At 51.3% G+C, this 20,510-nt stretch overlaps 1 protein-coding gene across 1 annotated transcript in view; it reads right to left on the bottom strand.

Moving 5' to 3' along the window:
- The window catches only part of slc12a7b (solute carrier family 12 member 7b), a 59,855-nt gene that overhangs the window by 2,636 nt on the left and 36,709 nt on the right, over nt 1-20,510 (bottom strand). Inside the window, exons 5-23 of the mRNA XM_080514968.1 lie at nt 17,806-17,860; nt 17,579-17,709; nt 16,480-16,721; nt 16,172-16,383; nt 14,113-14,280; nt 13,936-14,034; nt 13,792-13,849; nt 12,411-12,585; nt 12,216-12,334; nt 12,039-12,137; nt 11,839-11,958; nt 10,045-10,149; nt 8,940-9,108; nt 8,525-8,720; nt 7,581-7,750; nt 7,329-7,460; nt 7,042-7,149; nt 3,936-4,111; nt 1,492-1,506 (exon numbers count right to left, since the gene is read on the bottom strand). Coding sequence (XP_080371094.1) covers nt 1,492-1,506; nt 3,936-4,111; nt 7,042-7,149; nt 7,329-7,460; nt 7,581-7,750; nt 8,525-8,720; nt 8,940-9,108; nt 10,045-10,149; nt 11,839-11,958; nt 12,039-12,137; nt 12,216-12,334; nt 12,411-12,585; nt 13,792-13,849; nt 13,936-14,034; nt 14,113-14,280; nt 16,172-16,383; nt 16,480-16,721; nt 17,579-17,709; nt 17,806-17,860 — 2,549 coding nt within the window. The remainder of the gene's footprint in view (nt 1-1,491; nt 1,507-3,935; nt 4,112-7,041; nt 7,150-7,328; nt 7,461-7,580; nt 7,751-8,524; nt 8,721-8,939; nt 9,109-10,044; nt 10,150-11,838; nt 11,959-12,038; nt 12,138-12,215; nt 12,335-12,410; nt 12,586-13,791; nt 13,850-13,935; nt 14,035-14,112; nt 14,281-16,171; nt 16,384-16,479; nt 16,722-17,578; nt 17,710-17,805; nt 17,861-20,510) is intronic.

The raw sequence follows: 20,510 nt of genomic DNA, 5'->3' as shown, positions 1-20,510 counted from the left end.
TTCAACGCAGTAAAGTCTGGTTGAACATGTCAGCGTGTTCAGATTGTTAAATATTCCTACTTTTCCAATATAAATGATTAATTCCTTGGTAAGACTAGAAAAGGTTATTTTACATCGTTTTTAAATGTATTCCAACATTTTAAAGGGTCATATCGTCAGAAATCAACTTTCTAAAAGTTCTCCAGCTCATCGTCTCCAGACCTGGAATGACTTTCTAAAAGTTCTCCAGCAGTAAGAATCATCTCCACACCTGGAACGACTTTCTAAAAGTTCTCCAGCAGTAAGAATCGTCTCCACACCTGGAACGACTTTCTAAAAGTTCTCCAGCAGTAAGAATCGTCTCCACACCTGGAACGACTTTCTAAAAGTTCTCCAGCAGTAAGAACCGTCTCCACACCTGGAACGACGCCCCAGAAGTGAAGAAAGTTTGTTTCAGGTTTTAAAAAGTGTGTTTTCAAGCAGCCAATCAGAAATCAAACCCTATATGATGTCATCGGGGGTTCAGCCAATCACAATCAAGCTAGGCTCCTCCCCCTTTTGACTCCTCCCACAATCAGGCAGCTCTGCTCTGGCACATGGCACCACGAGAGGAAGTACTTCCTCCTCTTCCCATAGATGGGCGAGTGTGGGGGAGGTGAAGATGGAGGTGAAGATGGAGGAGGTGAAGATGGAGGATATGACCCCTTTAAAAATCCAGTATCATCAGAATTAATTATTCTTTCACCATAACTTCCAGACGATTGACCTGAATATAAGCCCCGCCTTGAATATAAGCCCCGCCCACCAAATGTATAAGCAGGTGGTGTAACGGCAGGAATTTCACTGTGGCATGGCACGTCTCTGTTTGTTTGTTTTAAATGCAGCTGGGGCGGCGCAGCTCAGATTTACCTGATGCACCTGAACGCATCACTCACGTTCCGGCAGCACGAAGCCTTTTAACCTGTAAAACCCAGAAACTAGCCTCAGTTTGAGCCTCGGCGTTCAAAGTGAAGAAAGTAGCGGCTTATGGTCTGGAAGTGACGGTATTTATATTTATATTTATATTTATATTTATATGGAGAGAAAACTGCTGGAAGATCGTTTCTTCCATGTTTCTGATCTGCGACGAGTCAAAGTCTGAAAACCTGAACGGAGTCGCTCACCTGGGGAGGAAAACCTTAAAACTTCCACAGGAAACAGATTGAATATAAACAAAGGAAGGTTTAGTTTTGGGGGCTGAAGCGTTGAGGCGTCGACACACAGAGGAAACATGTAAAGACCAGCGGACGAGAGGTTTGAAAAGGAGTCCTGTCTCTTTAAATGTTCCCTCCGTCAGGCAGACGAGTCCGGACACACCCACACCTGCAGCGGAGAGGCGGGACATGCAGGCGCCATGCAGACACCAAGACACAGCCGAGCTAGCACCACACAGCAGACACACGGGGGCGGAGCCAAGGAGGGGAGGGGGCGGGGCCAAGGAGGGAGGGGGCGGGGCAAAGAAATCAGACTTACAGACTCTCCCACTCTCTAGAAGGAGGAAAAAAAAAATGGGACAGAACAACAGAGAACAGGCTTAGATGCTTTTGTCTCGTCGGCGCTGCTGCTGAAGGACTTTGACCTGGGGGGGACCGGGACACACCGGGACGCACCGGGACTCACCGGGACACACCGGGAGACACCGGGAGACACCGGGACGCACCGGGACGCACCGGGAGGCACCGGGAGACACCGGGACTCACCGGGACTCACCGGGACTCACCGGGACGCACCGGGACGCACCGGGATGCACCGGGAGACACCGGGACTCACCGGGACACACCGGGAGACACCGGGACGCACCGGGACACACCGGGAGACACCGGGACGCACCGGGAGACACCGGGACGCACCGGGAGACACCGGGAGGCACCGGGACGCACCGGGAGGCACCGGGAGACACCGGGAGACACCGGGAGACACCGGGACGCACCGGGACGCACCGGGACGCACCGGGACGCACCGGGAGACACCGGGACGCACCGGGAGACACCGGGAGACACCGGGACTCACCGGGACTCACCGGGACGAACCGGGACGCACCGGGACGCACCGGGATGCACCGGGAGACACCGGGACTCACCGGGACACACCGGGAGACACCGGGACGCACCGGGACACACCGGGAGACACCGGGACGAACCGGGACGCACCGGGACGCACCGGGAGACACCGGGACGCACCGGGAGACACCGGGACGCACCGGGAGGCACCGGGACGCACCGGGAGACACCGGGAGACACCGGGAGACACCGGGACGCACCGGGACGCACCGGGACGCACCGGGAGACACCGGGACGCACCGGGAGACACCGGGACGCACCGGGACGCACCGGGAGACACCGGGACGCACCGGGACGCACCGGGACGCACCGGGACGCACCGGGACGCACCGGGAGACACCGGGACGCACCGGGACGCACCGGGACGCACAGTGAGACTGACTCAGGTTGACATTTTAAACATGTAAATCATTTCACCGACTCTCAACCCCCCCCACAAAAGAAATCTCAATTTGTCTTTTATTGACCGTCCGTCTCTTTAAGAGGACCTGCAGGCCCCCTGGTGGCCCCCTGGTGGCCCCCTGGTGGCCCCCTGGGGGACTGCAGGATTCTTGGACGTACTCTTGAGGCCCCCGGTCACACGACGACGGTTTCAAGTGAATAAGGAAAACTGGGCGTTGTGCTTTGGGGCGTCGGCGGACGCGACGGCGGTGAAACCACGACTTTCCGTTGCCGTGGAAACGGACATCGTTTTCAAATTGTTGCCACGTGAATAAACAATCCCTTGAAACGTTGTGGCGTAAACGGAGCGAAAGTCAAAATCCTACGGCTTGTTGACGACGGCGTCAGAACCTCACGTCCAGAACAAACATTCAGTTTCCTCTTTTGCTCCTTTTTCTATGTTACAATACAAACTATTTCCTTTGTCCTCTGTTTCCTCCAGAAACAACCAAGTCACGCTTAGTGTTTCATATACAAGCACTAACGCACACACGCATACGCACGCAAGCACGCACACACATATACACACGCACATATACGCACGCAGGCACACACTTATACACACGCACGCACACACTTATACACACGCACGCACGCACACACATACACGCACACACATACACACACGCACGCACACACTTATACACACGCACGCACGCACTTATACACACGCACGCACGCACATATACGCACGCACGCACACACATACGCACGCACGCACACACATATACACACGCACGCACTTATACACACACACACGCACGCACACACATATACGCACGCACATATACGCATGCACGCACACATATACGCACGCACGCACACACTTATACACACGCACGCACACACTTATACACACGCACGCACGCACATATACGCACGCACGCACACACATATACGCACGCACGCACTTATACACACACACGCACGCACGCACACACATATACGCACGCACATATACGCATGCACGCACACACGCACGCACATATACGCATGCACGCACACATATACGCACGCACGCACACACTTATACACACGCACGCACGCACACACATATACGCACATTATGTAAATAGTATTTGAGGTAGCACTTATTTGTTTACTTTTGTATATAGAATGTGTTGTTCATTTTCACACATCTTTGGAATTGTTTACTGTTTGTATTGTTTATCTGCACAACCTTAAATAAAAAAAATAAAAAAATCTACACCGTTTACAAAGCGTTGCCGTGTGAACTGGACAATATGAATCCTTTTCACTTGAAGCGTCGTGGTGGAGGCGGAGCCTTAAACCCCCAGCCTGGCGGGTTTGGGGGGGCGGAGTTAGTGCGTGGCGTGGCGTGGCCATGCGGTACGGCTGATCGGCGTGCACACACACAACGCCATGCCGCCGCCGCCGCCGCCCGGCAGCACTTACGGCTTCATGTTGAACAGGTCGCGGACCGCCACGTTGGCGTTGCACTCGCGGCTGCGGTTGCGCTCGGTGAAGAGCTTGTCCTTCGTCCAGGTCATGTGGACGCGGTCAGGACCCGTCTCCGCCTTGTCGTTGATGGTGGCGTGGGACGCCGTGTTCCTGTCGTGGATCAGCTGCGCCTGCAGGGAGGAGGAGGAGAGGAGGATGAGGAGGAGGAGGAGGAGGAGGAGACAGTGACAGAAGGAGGAAGAGGAGACGATAATGGAGAGAGGAAGAGGAGGAGACGATGACAGAAGGAGGAAGAGGAGGAGACGATGACAGAAGGAGGAAGAGGAGGAGACGATGACAGAAGGAGGAAGAGGAGGAGACGATGACAGAAGGAGGAAGAGGAGGAGACGATAATGAAGAGAGGAAGAGGAGGAGACGATGACAGAAGGAGGAAGAGGAGGAGACGATAATGAAGAGAGGAAGAGGAGGAGACGATGACAGAAGGAGGAAGAGGAGGAGACGATGACAGAAGGAGGAAGAGGAGGAGACACCGAGGAGCAAACAACCATTCATGGTGGAAGAAAGTGGGAAGAGTGAAAGTAGTGATGCACCGATACAGATACCAGGTCCGATACTGCACAGAGTACTAGTACTAGTTACACCGATACCCAGAGAGTTTTACTCGATGGTATCCATCTCGCATCGGTACTCGGTATCGGCTAAAGGTCAGCACGGTATCGTCTGGTATCGTCCGGTATCGGTGCGTCACTGAGGACACAAACACTCCACAAAGGACATGAAAGACATGAAAGACTTCCTTCTGCAAAGTCGTTCAGTCTGAGTTTAAATGACCTCCTGGATGAAACGACTGAAACGAAGAAGAAGCTAGAAATGAAGCGACACAGGAAGCAGAGCGTCGATACAGGAAACATCCTGCCGATGTTTCCAAAAGTTCTCCATCCTGTTTTCAAACTTTTCACCTTCAAAAGGCAGAAAAAGTTCAAAGTTCCAGATCAGATTTCTTATTTTCCTTCCAGAGTTTTGAAGTTTCAGCTTCAGTGACGAAGGGGTGGAGTCGTTTCCAGACTGTGACAGAGGGAAGCTGGTGTTTGACTCCTCTGGGGGGTGGGGGGGTATTTCCCCCCTGGGGGGTGAGGTGGGGGTGGTGGGGGGGGGGCACATCCAGGTGGTGAGGATCCAGTGCAGGACAGAGAGGAGACAGAGTGTCAGCAGGTTGTTTCTCAGACGGGCCTGTCCACGCTCTGTGCTCCAGGGCCGGGGGGTTCGGGGGTGGGGGGGGGGGGGGGGGGGGGTGTTCACAAAGCCGCTGTCGAGGACTGTTCAGTTTAAAATGGTCCTGATGTAAATATTGACAGGAAAAACTAAACCAACAGACTAAATCCTCAAAGTTACAACAAAACAAGGTTCTGCTCTTCGGACGGAACGTTTGTCGCTAAATTCAAGTGGTGATGTTGGACGTGAGAGACGAGAGAGACGCGAGAGACGAGAAAGACATGAGACGAGAGATGAGAGAGACGAGAGACGTGAGAGACGAGAGAGACGTGAAAGACGAGAGAGACGAGACGTGAGACGAGAGAGACGTGAGAGACGAGAAAGACATGAGACGAGAGACGTGAGACGAGAGAGATGTGAGAGACGTGAGAGACGTGAGACGAGAGAGATGTGAGACGTGAGAGACGAGAGACGTGAGACGAGAGAGATGTGAGAGACGTGAGACGAGAGACGAGAGACGTGAGACGAGAGAGATGTGAGACGTGAGAGACGAGAGATGAGAGAGAGACGAGAGACGAGAGACGTGAGACGTGTGAGACATGAGAGACGTGAGATGAGAGAGAGACGAGAGACGTGAGAGACAACTTGAAGCAGAGCCGAGGAGCCGGCGCTCAATAACCTTCTGAGTCAATCGAACACTGTGGACGTCTCGTGGTGGACGTCTTATGGTTTGGACACCGCACAGTGGACACCCTGAGGTGGACGTCTCACAGTGGACGTCTCATGGTTTGGCGACGTTTGATCTTCTATTCGATGTTTATTTTAGTAACATTGTTTCTTTATTAAATAATTTTTCTGCCGTCTCAGCTGCCAGTTGCTGTCCTCCACCCTCTGGGACGCTGAGAGGACGAAACAAAGACGTTTTGACGGATCGACTTATTGATTGCCGAACGTCCGCGGGTTTCAAAAAGTGGTGTTTCCGGAGGCTCGGATCACCGTTGCCATGGAAACGAGGTTACTGAGCTATAGTCCAGCACGTGAGGACAGCGACTGCAGGTGGCGTCTCACGGAGACGCTTTAAGAACGACGGTCTCCGACCAGCAGGGGGAGACAAAGAGCAACAGTCTGGTTCGTCACCAATCGTCCGTCTTTAGAGAGACGAGACAAGACGTGTGTCTTCTGGAGTCTGTTGTGAAACAGTCTGAGCTCAGCTTTGTGAAGACGGGGCTGGGGGGGGCGGGGGTGCTGGTGGGGGGGGTATGGGGGGCTGGTGGGGGGGGGGGGGGGGGGGTACCTCGTCCTCCTGCGTGTCCTCCATCTGGGAGGACGGGCGGCTGAGCTGGACGCCCTGATCGTCCTGGTTCTTCCTCCGGATGGAGTTTCGTGATTCGTCAGTGATACTTTGAATCTGAGAGGCACCGAGTCGCCAGAACACACACTTCATCAACCACTGTGTGTGTGTGTGTGTGTGTGTGTGTGTGTGTGTGTGTGTGTGTGTGTGTAAAACGTGTGTGTCAGTACAGAAACACCAGCAGGGCAGGAAAAGCAGGAAGAGTTTTCTTATAAGTAGGAGACACACACACACACACACGCACACACACACACACATGAACAGACTCACACGCACGCACACACACTCGCACGCACACAGACTCACACGCACACACGCACACAGGCACGCACGCACGCACGCACGCACGCACACACACACACACACACACACACACACACACACACACACACACACACACACACACACACACACACACACACACACACACACACACACACACACACACACACACACACACACACACACACACACACACACACACACACACACACACACACACACACACACACACACACACACACACACACAGGTCACCTCTCTCTCCCGCTCCGTCCTCGACAGCTGCATCTGCTTCAGCATCTGAGATCGTTGCTCCATCACCAGTGTTTTCTCGTAGGTGAAGGCTGAGATGTCGTTGTCGTGCTGCAGAGACACACACACACACACACACACACACACACACACACACACACACACACACACACACACACACACACACACACCATTAATGTTATTCCGGATCAACAGAGCGACAGACGGTCCTCTGAGGGTGAAGGTGTAGAACTAGCGGTCCAGAACAAGGTGGAGGAGGTCAGCCTCACCATCTCCACCACCTCCACCTCTGCATCCAGCCGCAGGTGGTACAGGAACATCTGCAGGTCTCTCTTCATCTGGATGCTGTTGTCGTCCATCTGGGCCACGGTGAAGATACGCATCTTACACTTCCTCCACACCTGGAGGGCGGAGGAGGGTGGAGGAGGAGGGGGTGGGGGTTAGAGAGAGGAGCTGCGCGCACACACACACACACACACACACACACACACACACACACACACACACACACACACACTGACCTTGTGCTGCCTCAGCAGGAAGGGCAGCAGCATCAGCATGCCTCCGTCATGCACCACCCACCACACGTCGATGGTGCCCTCCCCCAGCCGGTCCTGGTTGGTGGGGAAACTGTCCACGTTCTTGGCCACCAGCAGGGCGTGGTGGGCCGCCGTGGTCTCCCGGACCGTCTCTGCTCACAGGAACAGACCAGATCCACCGTCACTGGAGGGACTTTAAACCGGGCGCCAAACACCCCCACAGGCTCCGGTCCGGTCGAGTCCGGTCCAGGCAGAGGCTCCGGTCCGGTCGAGTCCGGTCAGAGGCTCCGGTCTGGTCTAGTAATCCGGTCCAGGCAGAAGCTCCTGTCCAGTCTAGTCCAGTCCAGGCAGACGCTCTGGTCCGGTCTTGTCCGGTCCAGGCAGAGGCGCCGCTCTGAGTCATTGTTTGTTTTTTGTGAAAATGTCGACTTTTTCACCATCAATACTGCGCAGTGCAGTACATGAGTCAGTACATGAGTCAGTACATCAGTCAGTACATCAGTCAGTACATCAGTCAGTACATCAGTCAGTACATGAGTCAGTACATGAGTCAGTACATGAGTCAGTACATGAGTCAGTACATGAGTCAGTACATCAGTCAGTACATGAGTCAGTACATCAGTCAGTACATCAGTCAGTACATGAGTCAGTACATCAGTCAGTACATCAGTCAGTACATGAGTCAGTACATCAGTCAGTACATCAGTCAGTACATGAGTCAGTACATCAGTCAGTACATCAGTCACTACATCAGTACCTCATATCTTATATTGTAAAAAGGTGAAGTGAAGAGATTTTATTCATTTCTTCCTGACACAAGTGTAATAAACAAGTGTAATAAACAAGTGTAATAAACAAGTGTAATAAAGGTGTAGTACAGCCCTACTGTTTCCTTCCTCCTGCACTCTGTCAGCAGGACGACGTACCGATGAAGTTCTTCCAGGACTGCGGGTCGTTGGCCTGCTTCCAGGTCCCGGGCCAGGCCATCAGCACCGTGTTGTGCTTCATGCCGCCCAGGCCGGCCGACTGGATGAGGTGGGACACGCCGTCCCGCAGGTTGGACGAGATCACCACGTGGCAGAAGCCCTTGGTGCGCTCCGCCGCCATGGCCGCCTTGATGTTCTGGAGGGGGGGGGGGGGGCGTTACCGTGGCAACAGGTCAAGGCAGGGCAATTCAGACTCAAACAATAAACATTTAATCTGAAATGTTGCTCCTGTACGGGAGAGGGGGAAATAATAATCCCCTGATTTTAATAAAAGGCTTGTGAGGAACCGTGTGAAGTTCTCAGTGTGTCCAGCAGGTGGAGCAGCTTCTCTTCATCCAGATCAGAGGGGCCCTACCTGCTCGGCCTTCTTGGACTCGGCGTCCTTGGTGACGTAGGTCCCCTCCAGGACGTTCCCCACGATGGTGAGGCCCTTCCCCGCCTTCAGCTGCGTGGTGAGGGACAGCAGGCGGGGGTGCTTGACGGCCTGGTCCGAGTCCACGTTGAGGAGGCAGAGCACCTGGGGCCTGGGGGGGGGGGCGGAGCCAAGAGACCGGTCTCACATGACGCTCTTACTGGTCACAAATATATCTCCTAATTTTGAAAACGTGTAATAAAGCCTTAAACAGGAAGTGGCTCCGACCGTCGACGAGAGGGTCGATATAATTCAAGAAAACCACTATTTTCTGGACGATACGCCGCAAATTTTCCCCAAACTGCAGCTAATTTATGTATTCTTCCGGATTAACGGGCTTCAAGCTGCCAGATTCTACTTCCTCATGTAGAAACGTGATGTTTTCAGCCTCTGCTTCTCCAGAACTGGACTTAAAAGTGACATTAGTGCTCCTGGTGCTGCAGCAGCTGAGTGACGGCGATGATGCGTTCAGGTGCATCACGGAAACTAGAGCGCTAGACTCCTGCCCTGTTGCAACGTGGACGCCTGCAGCTTATCGTCAAGTTCAGCTTATATATATGTTTTTTTGTTATATCTTGCAGGAGGGGTTAATATTCAGGAGCTCTAGCGTGTTTAAAATATGGCTCATTATGGAAAATCTTTCATTTTCACTCAAGTTTTACAGGATCTGCTGATGTAGGTGAACAAATGTTACCGTTCTAATGAATAAAAAACTCTTCTCATGACTAAAAAAACGTTAAAAATAAAAATTACAAATAAAACCCCCACAGTAGAGACAGTTCACGATTTGTTTTATAACAAAACCTGTTGCCGCCGATGGGAAAAGTGAAAATAAAGAACTGAAACAGCGGCGCCTAGTGGCGCCGCCTGGGAACTGCAGGTCGTCCAGCAAGGTCGTCCAGCGTGAGCTCGCCAACCTCTTCTGTCAGATTAGGGAGGGACGGGGAGATTAATCAAATTCACCCTCTGCTGGGTCTATTCCTGGACCGCTATTGTCCTGCCCCGCGGTGCCAGGTGCCACACACACACACACACACACACACACAACCTCCAGTTCTTGGTGTGTGGTGGGGCGTCCTCCAGGCGGATGAGGGCGTAGCGGGCGGCGTTGAGCGAGAGCCCCCGGATCCCGTCGCCCCACTCCTTCTCCGCCCTGGAGGTGAAAAACACATCAGGTCAGCGTTGTTGTTCCCATCGTTGTTGTTGTTGTTGTTGTTGCTTCGCTGGACTTCCTGTCTCGGGAGGAAACAGCGAGGACGGACGTTTGTCTTTAAAAACAACAAACCACTCAGAAACGTGAGATTCTGTAGAAGAGCTTAAAGAGCGGCGTCGTATTTCACAACTTAGTTAAAAAAATAAACCTTAAAGAGGCGAAAATGAACACTGGATGTCCTGAAAAGTGTGTTTATCGTTCTGACGGCAAGAAAAAGATGGAAGTGGGCTTTTTTTCATTTATTCCCATAAACCAGTGTTTTTCTACCTTTTTTGAGTCAAGACACACTTTTGTCTTTGTAAAACTCTGGAGTCACGCCTCCACCTGGAAATGTTAAAATGTGAAACTCTGCAGCCTCTATTAACAATATAAAGTCTTTCTCATCAAAGACATCAAAGTCTTTCTCATCAAAGTTTTATCAACAGGAATCCAGTAAATCCAGAAACCAGGACTTTTTTTAATAGTGCCTCCCTCAGTGTGAAACCTGGACCTGATGGATGAAGAGCTGAGATCCTGGTTTTCTAAAACTTCTCCATCACTGTCACTGACACAGTACTTTGATACAAGATGGTAGCAGGAGGTGGAGATGAACCACACTGACGTCTGTCACTTTACATTTCACCGGCAAAGTTCTGTGCTGCCCTCTAGTGGTGAAGAGTATTTATACATGATTACTCTGCAACACACTGTGAGAGCAAAGGTTTTTTAGAACAAAATGTGAAATGTGATCATTTCCCCCGGCTCAGCTGACGATCTGGAGGAAACACCAGAGGTTGAGAAACACTGATCTAGAGAGTAAAACCTCCTGAAGTTCAGTAAAAGTTTTTTATAGAATAGTAGAATATTTCCTGTGAGACGCCTCAATGTGACTCTGGGAGGCAAAGACGTGTTGAAAAGACTGAAGTGGACTCGTCCCACGAAGGGTTGAACCTCCAGAGACACAGTCCAGGTAGAAACTCATCACATGGTTTTATCTACATCAGGGGCGTCAAAGTGGTTTCAGTTGAGGGGCGACGTCCACCTGATCTGACCTCTGACCTCTGGAGGACCAACATATTTAATATCACATGTTAAACTGCAGATATGGACAATTGTCAAAGTCTTTCCTTCTTTTGATCCTTTTGATCTGCAAGAATTCACCAGTCTATTCTGAAATATACATATTAAAGTAAGTCAGATATTATTATATTTGCAAAAACCCTCAGTCACCTTATCTGGTATCGTATTTTTATTCAGGATTAAAACAATTTGTCATCATCTGGAAATTGTTTTGACTTTACATGTCTAAAGTATCACTTCACATAAGTTGGACTCGTTTTATTGTGAAAGGCGTTGCGTCATGTGACCTCCACAGACGCTTTAATGTCGGGGGTCAAATTCTGACCAAGGACGGTTTTGAATGTCATTTTTGACAATCTGGTGTTTTTAGATCAGAATCTGTCAGTTTTCATTTTTATACTTAAAAAAAAAAAGAAATCACATGGCGGCCAGACTGGATCCTCTGGCGGGGCGGTTCTGACCCCCCGGCCGCATGTTGGACACCCCTGGTCTACATCATCAGAGCTGGAAGCTGATGGAGGCTGATGGAGGCTGATGGAGGCTGATGGAGAACCGGTGGCGGCGACTCACCCTCGGTATTCGATGTACTTGTAGATGCAGCTGGCGATGGCCATGGCCACGATGGCGTAGTACCAGGACGAGATGAACATGAGGGCGAGACACAGGCTCATCCCCAGGAAGGACAGAGCCCTGCAGCACAGACACCGTGGTTAAACTCCGCCGGGCGGCGGCGGTATGGCGGTATGGCGGCGGCGTGGCCGGTCACCCACCAGTGGTAGTACTTGAAGCGCGGCCTCCAGTTGGGCGTCCGCAGCAGCGTCTGCACGGCGCAGGCCAGGTTCACAAACAGGTAGCACATGAGGAAGAACCTGCAGGGGGCGCAGCAAACGTTCGTCACCCGGGGCGGGGGCGGGGGCGGGGGCGGGGGCGGGGTCAGAGACACTCACATGGAGAGGATCGGCGCCACGGCGTCCAGCGAGGCGATGAGGATGCCGATCTCACAGATGCCGGCGGTGAGCAGCAGGGCCCAGGTGGGCTCGCCGTTGGCTTTGCCGTGGCCGAACACCTGCAGGGGGCGACAGGACAGCGTGAGCCAGGGAGGGGGGCGGGGGGGGGGGGGGGCGGAGCTTCAGATCCACGACCTGCAGGAAGGGCACGATGCCGTCGCGGGCGATGGCCTGCAGCAGGCGGGGGGCGCCGGTCAGGCTCTGCAGGCCGGCGCCGCAGCAGGAGAAGAAGGAGCCGATGACGATGACCCAGGGCGACGGCCATGACAGCGTCCCGATCACCAGGTTCCCCTTCACCGAGTCCCCGAACCTGGACACAGGACCTGGCTCAGGCTGCTGCTGCTGCTGGCTTTCAAAATAAAAGCCTCAGGAGCTCTCTGTGCTGCAAAGTGTCTTATCTCAGGCTGCTGGTTTTCAAAATAAAAGCGTCAGGAGCTCTCTGTGCTGCAAAGTGTCTTATCTCAGGCTGCTGGCTTTCAAAATAAAAGTGTCAGGAGCTCTCTGTGCTGCAAAGTGTCTTATCTCAGGCTGCTGGCTTTCAAAATAAAAGCCTCGGGAGCTCTCTGCGCTGCAAAGTGTCTTATCTCAGGCTGCTGGTTTTCAAAATAAAAGCGTCAGGAGCTCTCTGTGCCGCAAAGTGTCTTATCTCAGGCTGCTGGTTTTCAAAATAAAAGCGTCAGGAGCTCTCTGTGCCACAAAGTGTCTTATCTCAGGCTGCTGGCTTTCAAAATAAAAGCCTTGGGAGCTCTCTGCGCTGCAAAGTGTCTTATCTCAGGCTGCTGGCTTTCAAAATAAAAGCGTCAGGAGCTCTCTGTGCAGCAAAGTGTCTTATCTCAGGCTGCTAGCTTTCAAAATAAAAGCATCGGGAGCTCTCTGTGCTGCAAAGTGTCTTATCTCAGGCTGCTGGCTTTCAAAATAAAAGCGTCGGGAGCTCTCTGCGCTGCAAAGTGTCTGATCTCAGGCTGCTGGCTTTCAAAATAAAAGCGTCAGGAGCTCTCTGTGCTGCAAAGTGTCTTATCTCAGGCTGCTGGCTTTCAAAATAAAAGCATCGGGAGCTCTCTGTGCTGCAAAGTGTCTTATCTCAGGCTGCTGGCTTTCAAAATAAAAGCATCGGGAGCTCTCTGTGCTGCAAAGTGTCTTATCTCAGGCTGCTGGCTTTCAAAATAAAAGCGTCAGGAGCTCTCTGTGCTGCAAAGTGTCTTATTCGTTCCTCCTTTGCCTGCAGGCGTTCCTTCACTTCGTTCACCAAAGGGACTAAATTTACATTATTGACCTGGTGAAAATGTAGAATTTTTTAATTATACGTAAAAGTAAAATTCCTCAGTAAAAATCCACCATTTGAGCCACACAGTGAAAGTTATGATGAAATGAAGAGGGAACAGTGACCCCTAGTGGACGTTTCTGACCTGAACGCCACACAGGGGTTAATGGAAGCTAAAAACAAAGAAGCGTCTAAAAACAACAAACTGCTGCCGCCCTGAACGTCCCGCGGGAGTACCAGGGGTCCGGGCCTTACTTGTCCCGCAGCAGGACGCCCTCGATGCAGGCGCCGAACAGAACCACGCAGGTGACGTCTGGAGGCGGGGTCAGGAAAACCCAACCGTCTCGTCCCTCAACCCCCCCGAGCAGAGCCTCGACCGCCGGCCGGGAAAAAGGATACAGATGAAAGACGTGGTGGCGATGGCCAGGATGGTCCCGATGGGGATGGACTTCTGGGCGTCCCGCAGGTCTCCGGACCGGTTCGACCCGGCCATGATCCCTGGAGGACACAAGAGATCCAGATCCGGTGGATCCGCCAGGTTTTGATTGGGACCCGGGACACGTTGCGGTGACTCACCGGTGACGGAGGGGAAGTAGATCCCCACCAGCAGCGTGAAGAAGGTGGTGATGTCGTTGACCACGTAGGGCATGTAGATGTCCTGCGCCGGGTCGCTGCCCCCTGCTGAGTCCAGCTTGTGGTTCTCCACCAGCATGGCCAGGGGCCCGTACTGGGACCACATGTTCTCTGAGGGGGGGGGGGGGAGGTAAAGAAAACCGACACCTTGAGCCAGCATGTCTGGGAACCTGGAACCCATCGGCCAGAACATTATGACCCAGAACATTATGACCCCCCGCCGGCCGTCCTGCCTGGAGTCAGTACCGCCTCCTCTGCTGCAGACCTTTATTATTATTATCATTATCATTACTATTATCATCACTATCATTATCATCATTATCATTATTATCATTATTATGATTCTCATTATTATTATTCTCATTCTCATTATTATTATAATCATTATTATTATAATCATTACTATTATCATCATTATCATTATTATTCTTATCATATTATTATTATTATCATTACTATTATCATCATTATCATTATCATCATTATTATCATTATTATGATTCTCATTATTATTATTCTCATTCTCATTATTATTATAATCATTATTATTATAATCATTACTATTATCATCATTATCATTATTATTCTTATCATATTATTATTATTATCATTACTATTATCATCATTACAGCTCTGTTTCTTGCTTCAGTTCACGTTTATCAAACGGCTCCGTGTGGCTGGTCAGATTAGAATCAGCTTTTCCAGCTGGAAACCTCCACGTCTTCTTCTTCTTCTTCTCTCCATTAATCAGATCACATGACCGCGGGAGTCAACCTGGTTCCGGGTGGTTGAACCGTTCGGCTCGGTTCCAGTGACAAGGTGCAGCTGCTCCGTCACACGGTTTCTAACACGCCGGTCAGATTAGAGCCAATCAGAAGCAGGAAGAGTCACTTGGTAAAGACAAACGCTTCTTTAATCCTTTAGCACTGGTTATTTATTGACTCTGACTTCCTGTCCTGTGTTTATCTTTATGTTCACTTTGTTTTTACACTTTGACTTTGATTTTCTTTCCTCTTTTGTCCTTTTCCTTGTTCGTTTGTTCGTTTTTAACTGTTTGTCAGCGATTGTGTGAAAATACCAACAAACAGACGTAAACAAGGCCAATAGGGTCGCTTGCTCCTGTCCTGTTTCTGGAAATATAATGAGGAGGAGGAGGAGGAGAAGGAGGGGGAGGAGGAGGACGAGGAGGACGAGGAGGAAGATGGAGAAGGAGGAGGAGGAGGAGGAGGGAGGATGGAGGAGGAAGAGGATGGAGGATGAGGACAAGGAGGAGAAGGATGAGGAAGAGGAGGAAGATGGAGGAGGAGGAGGAGGAGGACGAGGACGAGGAGATGGATGGAGGAGGAGGAGGAGGATGGAGGAGAAGGAGGATGAGGAGAAGGAGGATGAGGAGAAGGAGAGGGATGGAGGAAGAGGAAGAGGAGGAGGAGGACGAGGACGAGGAGATGGATGGAGGAGGAGGAGGAGGATGGAGGAGAAGGAGGATGAGGAGAAGGAGAGGGATGGAGGAAGAGGAAGAGGAGGAGGAGGACGAGGACGAGGATATGGATGGAGGAGGAGGATGGAGGAGGAGGAGGAGGAGGGAGGAGGAGGAGGATGGAGGAGAAGGAAGAGGAGGAGGAAGAGGAAGAGGAAGAGGAAGAGGAAGAGGAAGAGGAGGAGGAGGAGGATGAGGAGCAGGAGGAGGATGAGGAGGAGCAGGAGGATGAGGAGCAGGAGGATGAGGATGAGGAGCAGGAGGAGGATGAGGAGGAGCAGGAGGACGATGAGGAGGAGCAGGAGGATGAGGAGCAGGAGGATGAGGATGAGGAGCAGGAGGAGGATGAGGAGCAGGAGGAGGATGAGGAGCAGGAGGATGAGGAGCAGGAGGATGAGGAGGAGGAGGAGGAGGAGGAGGAGGAGGAGGAGCAGGAGGAGGATGAGGAGGAGGATGAGGATGAGGAGCAGGAGGATGAGGATGAGGAGCAGGAGGAGGAGGAGCAGCTCCTCCTGTGGCCCTGACCTGCCACCACGCCGCTGGTCAGCCCGGGGATGCCTTGCACCAGCGTGAGGTTGTTGTCCTCAAAGTAGTGGTTGCAGGAGGCGTTGAGCTCGGGCCCCTGGCAGAAGAGCCTCCACAGCTCCGTGGTCCTGGTCTCGTTGTCCACCGTCTCCGTCTTCAGGCACTTGTCGAAGCCCTGGTTCTGCAGCGTCCGGTTCCCCAGCATGCAGACGCTGCGAGGAAGAGGAGAGCCGCGATAACGCTAGGAGGAGGAGGGGGGAGGGGCGGACGAAGACGCCACGTCGCCGCCGTCCCGCTCGGCGACTCACGGGAAGTCTGGAGGCTCGAAGATGGTCTTGATGACGCCGGCGTAGATGGCGAGGATGGACAGGATGACGCAGGCCAGGAAGACCAGCGCCAGCTTGTTGACGTACTTCACGCCCACGAAGACGACCACGGCCATGAGCGCCAGGCAGCACGTCCCGTACACGCGCATGTTGTTGAGCAGCGCGCCCACCTCGTCCTCCTTCCTCTCCGCCACAAAGATGGCCGCCTTGGGCACGATGTAGGTCTGGGAGACACGAGGACACACGGAGACGGAGGGCGGAGCTTAGAGCAGGGGGGTCCAACATGCGGCCCCGGGGGCCAGAACCGGCCCGGGGGCCAGAACCGGCCCACCAGAGGATCTGATCCGGCCGCCATGGGATTTTTTTTTTTTTTTTTTTTAAGTATAAAAAGTGAACCTGACAGAGGCTGATCTAAAAACACCAGATTGGCAAAACCACCCTTGGTCAGAATTTGACCCCCGACATTAATGTGGAGGTCACATGACGCAACGCCTTTCACAATAAAACTACGAGTCCAACTTGAAACGTGAAATGATACTTTAGACATGTAAACTCAAAACAATTTCCAGATGATGACAAATTGTTTTAATCCGGAATAAAAATGTGATACCAGATAAGGTGACTGAGGGTTTTTTTTGCAAACATAATATCTGATTAACTTTAATATGTATATTTCAGAATAGACTGGTGAATTCTTGCAGATCAAAAGGATCAAAAGGATGAAAGACTTTGACATTTGTCCAGATCTGCAGTTTAATGTTACGTTTGACTTGTTGGGCCTCCAGAGGTCAGATCAGGTTGATGTGGATCCTGAACTGAAACCAGTTTGACCCTCCTGGTCTAGAGGGAACAAAGAGACGTCACCAATTGACCGTACGTTCTGGACCTTAAGGGTTAACGAGCTCCACGCCGCTGCGTTCAGGCGCATCACGTAACTCAATCTGGCGGCGGCGCCCAGTAGCCCAGAACTCTACAACGCTACAACCGGCGACGTGTCAAGAGTTCTAGTTCAACCTTGACTTGGTTTCCAGGTCCCAGTTTGGTTCTGGTCCCGTCGGGATCAGGAACCGGCGTCACTCACCAGGAGAATCTCGATGGTCCCCAGGATGTACATGGAGCCGGCGAAGGTCGTCCCCAGGTAGAAACACAGACCCACGGCGCCACCGAACTCCGGACCCAGAGACCTGGAGATCATGTAGTAGGAGCCTCCGGCTGCAGGAGCAGTAGGGGGGGGGGAAGAGGTTTAGACCGGAGAGAACCAACACCAGCCCGATCCACAAGGTTCTGTAGGAGGGAGCGGGGTCGTACCTGGAACCACGCCGTTGGTGGCGATGGCGCTCATGGAAATGGCCGTCAGCATGGTCTGCAGACAGAACAGACTTAGAACTGGGCTGGTTTTGTCCCCAGCAGGGGTTCTAGATACCATCTTGTATCAAAGTACTGTGTCAGTGACAAGTTTTTGAAAAGGAAGAATGTGAACCAGGATCTCAGCTCTTCATCCATCAGGTCCAGGTTTCACACTGAGGGAGGCACTATTAAAAAAAGTCCTTGCTTTCTGGATTTACTGGATTCCTGTTGATAAAACTTTGATGACAAAGACTTTATATTGTTAAATTTTCAGGTGGTGGTGTGACTCCAGAGTTTTCCCAAACAAAAAAGTGTTCCTTGGCTCAAAAAAGGTAGAAAAACAGTTTTCTAAAGGACGAACCAGGAGGATCAGGAACGCCTCGGTTCTCCAGAGAAAAGGACCTCTGGAGGGTTAATCTTGCATTAAATGCTTATCGGGGGCTCAGGCTCATGAGCGACCGGTAATGGATGCGCAATTTTTCCCCGTGAAATCGAGTCATTGTGGCCGTCGGCCTGTTGCGTAACGGCGGCGGAGGAGAGGAGGAGAGGAGGAGAGGAGGAGAGGAGGAGAGGAGGAGAGGAGGAGGTCAGGACGATCAGACGGGGAGGAGAGAGGGAAGCTGTGAAGGACGGCGAGGGACAAAGCTGACAAAGGAGACGGTCGGGAGGAAAAGCCAATTAGCAGTTTTACCTCCGACTTCCTGTGAAGCTCTGAGCAGATACATGGAAGCAACCTGTGAAAGGCTGCGTGGGGGGGGGGGGGGGGGGGGGGGGGGCAGGGTCTGCAGAGGCTTTACTGTCAGGCAGCACCTCGGATCAGAGTCAACTTGAACAAAGTTACTCCAATAACAAGTACCGTATTTTCCGCCCTATAAGGCACACCTAAATACCTCAAATTTTCTCCAAAGCTGCCAGTGCGCCTTATATATGGAAGAATTGCGCTACTTGAGACTGCTATTTGCCAGCTGAACACCCAGAAGCTTTTATTTTGACAACTCTAACTTTGCTACCAGAACTTCAGAGCGGACGACACTCCACACAACACCTTCATCACTCATGGTTGCACACCAACATTCTAACAAACCAAAATAAACTAGATGAAATAATGACTCCCTAAACTGGGGAACAAAAACACATAAACACAATCAACACCAAGCCCAACAACAACCCACAATAACCTCCAACAACACAAAATTTGTCGCTGCAAGGCATGATGGGACATCCTGAGCTCCTCAGTGCAGCCGATAGAAACTCCCATAATTCATTGCAGCTGTTTGTGGTGTTTTAAATGCAATTATTGGGGGTTCTATTTGGTTTGTGGTGTCGGTAATAATTGTGTTGTGTTGTGTTTTTGTTGCTTAGTTCATGTAGTTTAGTTTATTATTATTATTATTATTACCGGTAGTTGTAAGTTGTCAACCAGCAGTGAAGAAGGTTTAGTGTGTAGTGTCCTCCTGGCATAGGCTGCAGGTAGGACTATCAAAATAAAGCATGTGCACCTCTCTGGGTGTTAGAATCAGTGGAAAATGTAACCTAATGGCTTTGAGCTGTAAAGGTTGGTGACAACTGGTCTATTCCATGCACCTTATAGGGCGGTGCGCCTTATATATGAATAAAGTTGTAAATTATGTCAATTAATGTAGGTGTGCCTTATAACCCGGTGCCTTATAGAGCAGAAAATACGGTAAGTGAGGAGGAAATACTGTTTAAAACCAGAATTATAAAACTCACATATAAAAACATAATAGAACCTGATTAGAAAGTGGGAAATACGTTTAATCGTCTTTATCCACAGACTTCAGGCCTTCCTGGTGAAGACACCTTCTCCCACTAGGGGGGGGCAGTGAGTCGTGTCATAACGTGAGTTAGTGAACGAAAAGGAAAAGATTTCTGGCTTTTCCAGATGAGAAGGTGATAGAATAAGTCTATTTTTACTTTTCTAAAGTTTCCATGGATCTATTCGTGCTTCTTTCTTTTACTAAAGAAAAGAATCTCTCGTGACTTTTTCCTTCATCTGTTGGTCGTTTAGGTTTAAAACCAGCCGGAGGACAGAAGTTAAAACGACCCGACTGATCTGGAGACAGTTAGAGTGAAAACGGTCCAACGCAGGATTATAAAGGACTGTGACTGGAGTGAAGGAAAGAAGGAAGGACGGAAGGACGGAAAGAAGGACGGAAAGAAGGAAGGAAGGAAGGAAGGAAGGAAGGAAGGAAAGAAGGAAGGAAGGAAGGAAAGAAGGAAGGAAGGAAGGAAAGAAGGAAGGAAGGAAAGAAGGAAGGAAGGAAGGAAAGAAGGAAGGAAGGAAGGAAAGAAGGAAGGAAAGAAGGAAGGAAGGAAAGAAAGAAGGAAGGAAGGAAAGAAAGATAGAAAGATAGAAAGATGGATAGATGGATAGATGGATAGATGGACAGGCAGGCAGGCAGGCAGACAGACAGACAGACAGACAGACAGACAGACAGACAGACAGACAGGCAGGCAGGCAGACAGACAGACAGACAGACAGACAGACAGACAGACAGACAGACAGACAGACAGATAAAGGTGGATTCTGTCCTGGAATGTCTCTGGCGAGACACTGGAACCAGAAATGTCCTGAGACGACGTGGTCTTTGTTTGTTTGTTTGTTTGTTTGTTGACGCCATGACGACAGTCCCTCCTGGAAGCTG

This window comes from Blennius ocellaris (genome assembly GCF_963422515.1).
Source record: "Blennius ocellaris genome assembly, chromosome: 19".
Lineage (NCBI taxonomy): Eukaryota > Metazoa > Chordata > Actinopteri > Blenniiformes > Blenniidae > Blennius > Blennius ocellaris.
Note: the sequence above shows the minus strand (reverse complement) of the source record. Positions and strands in the feature narration are given on the sequence as shown.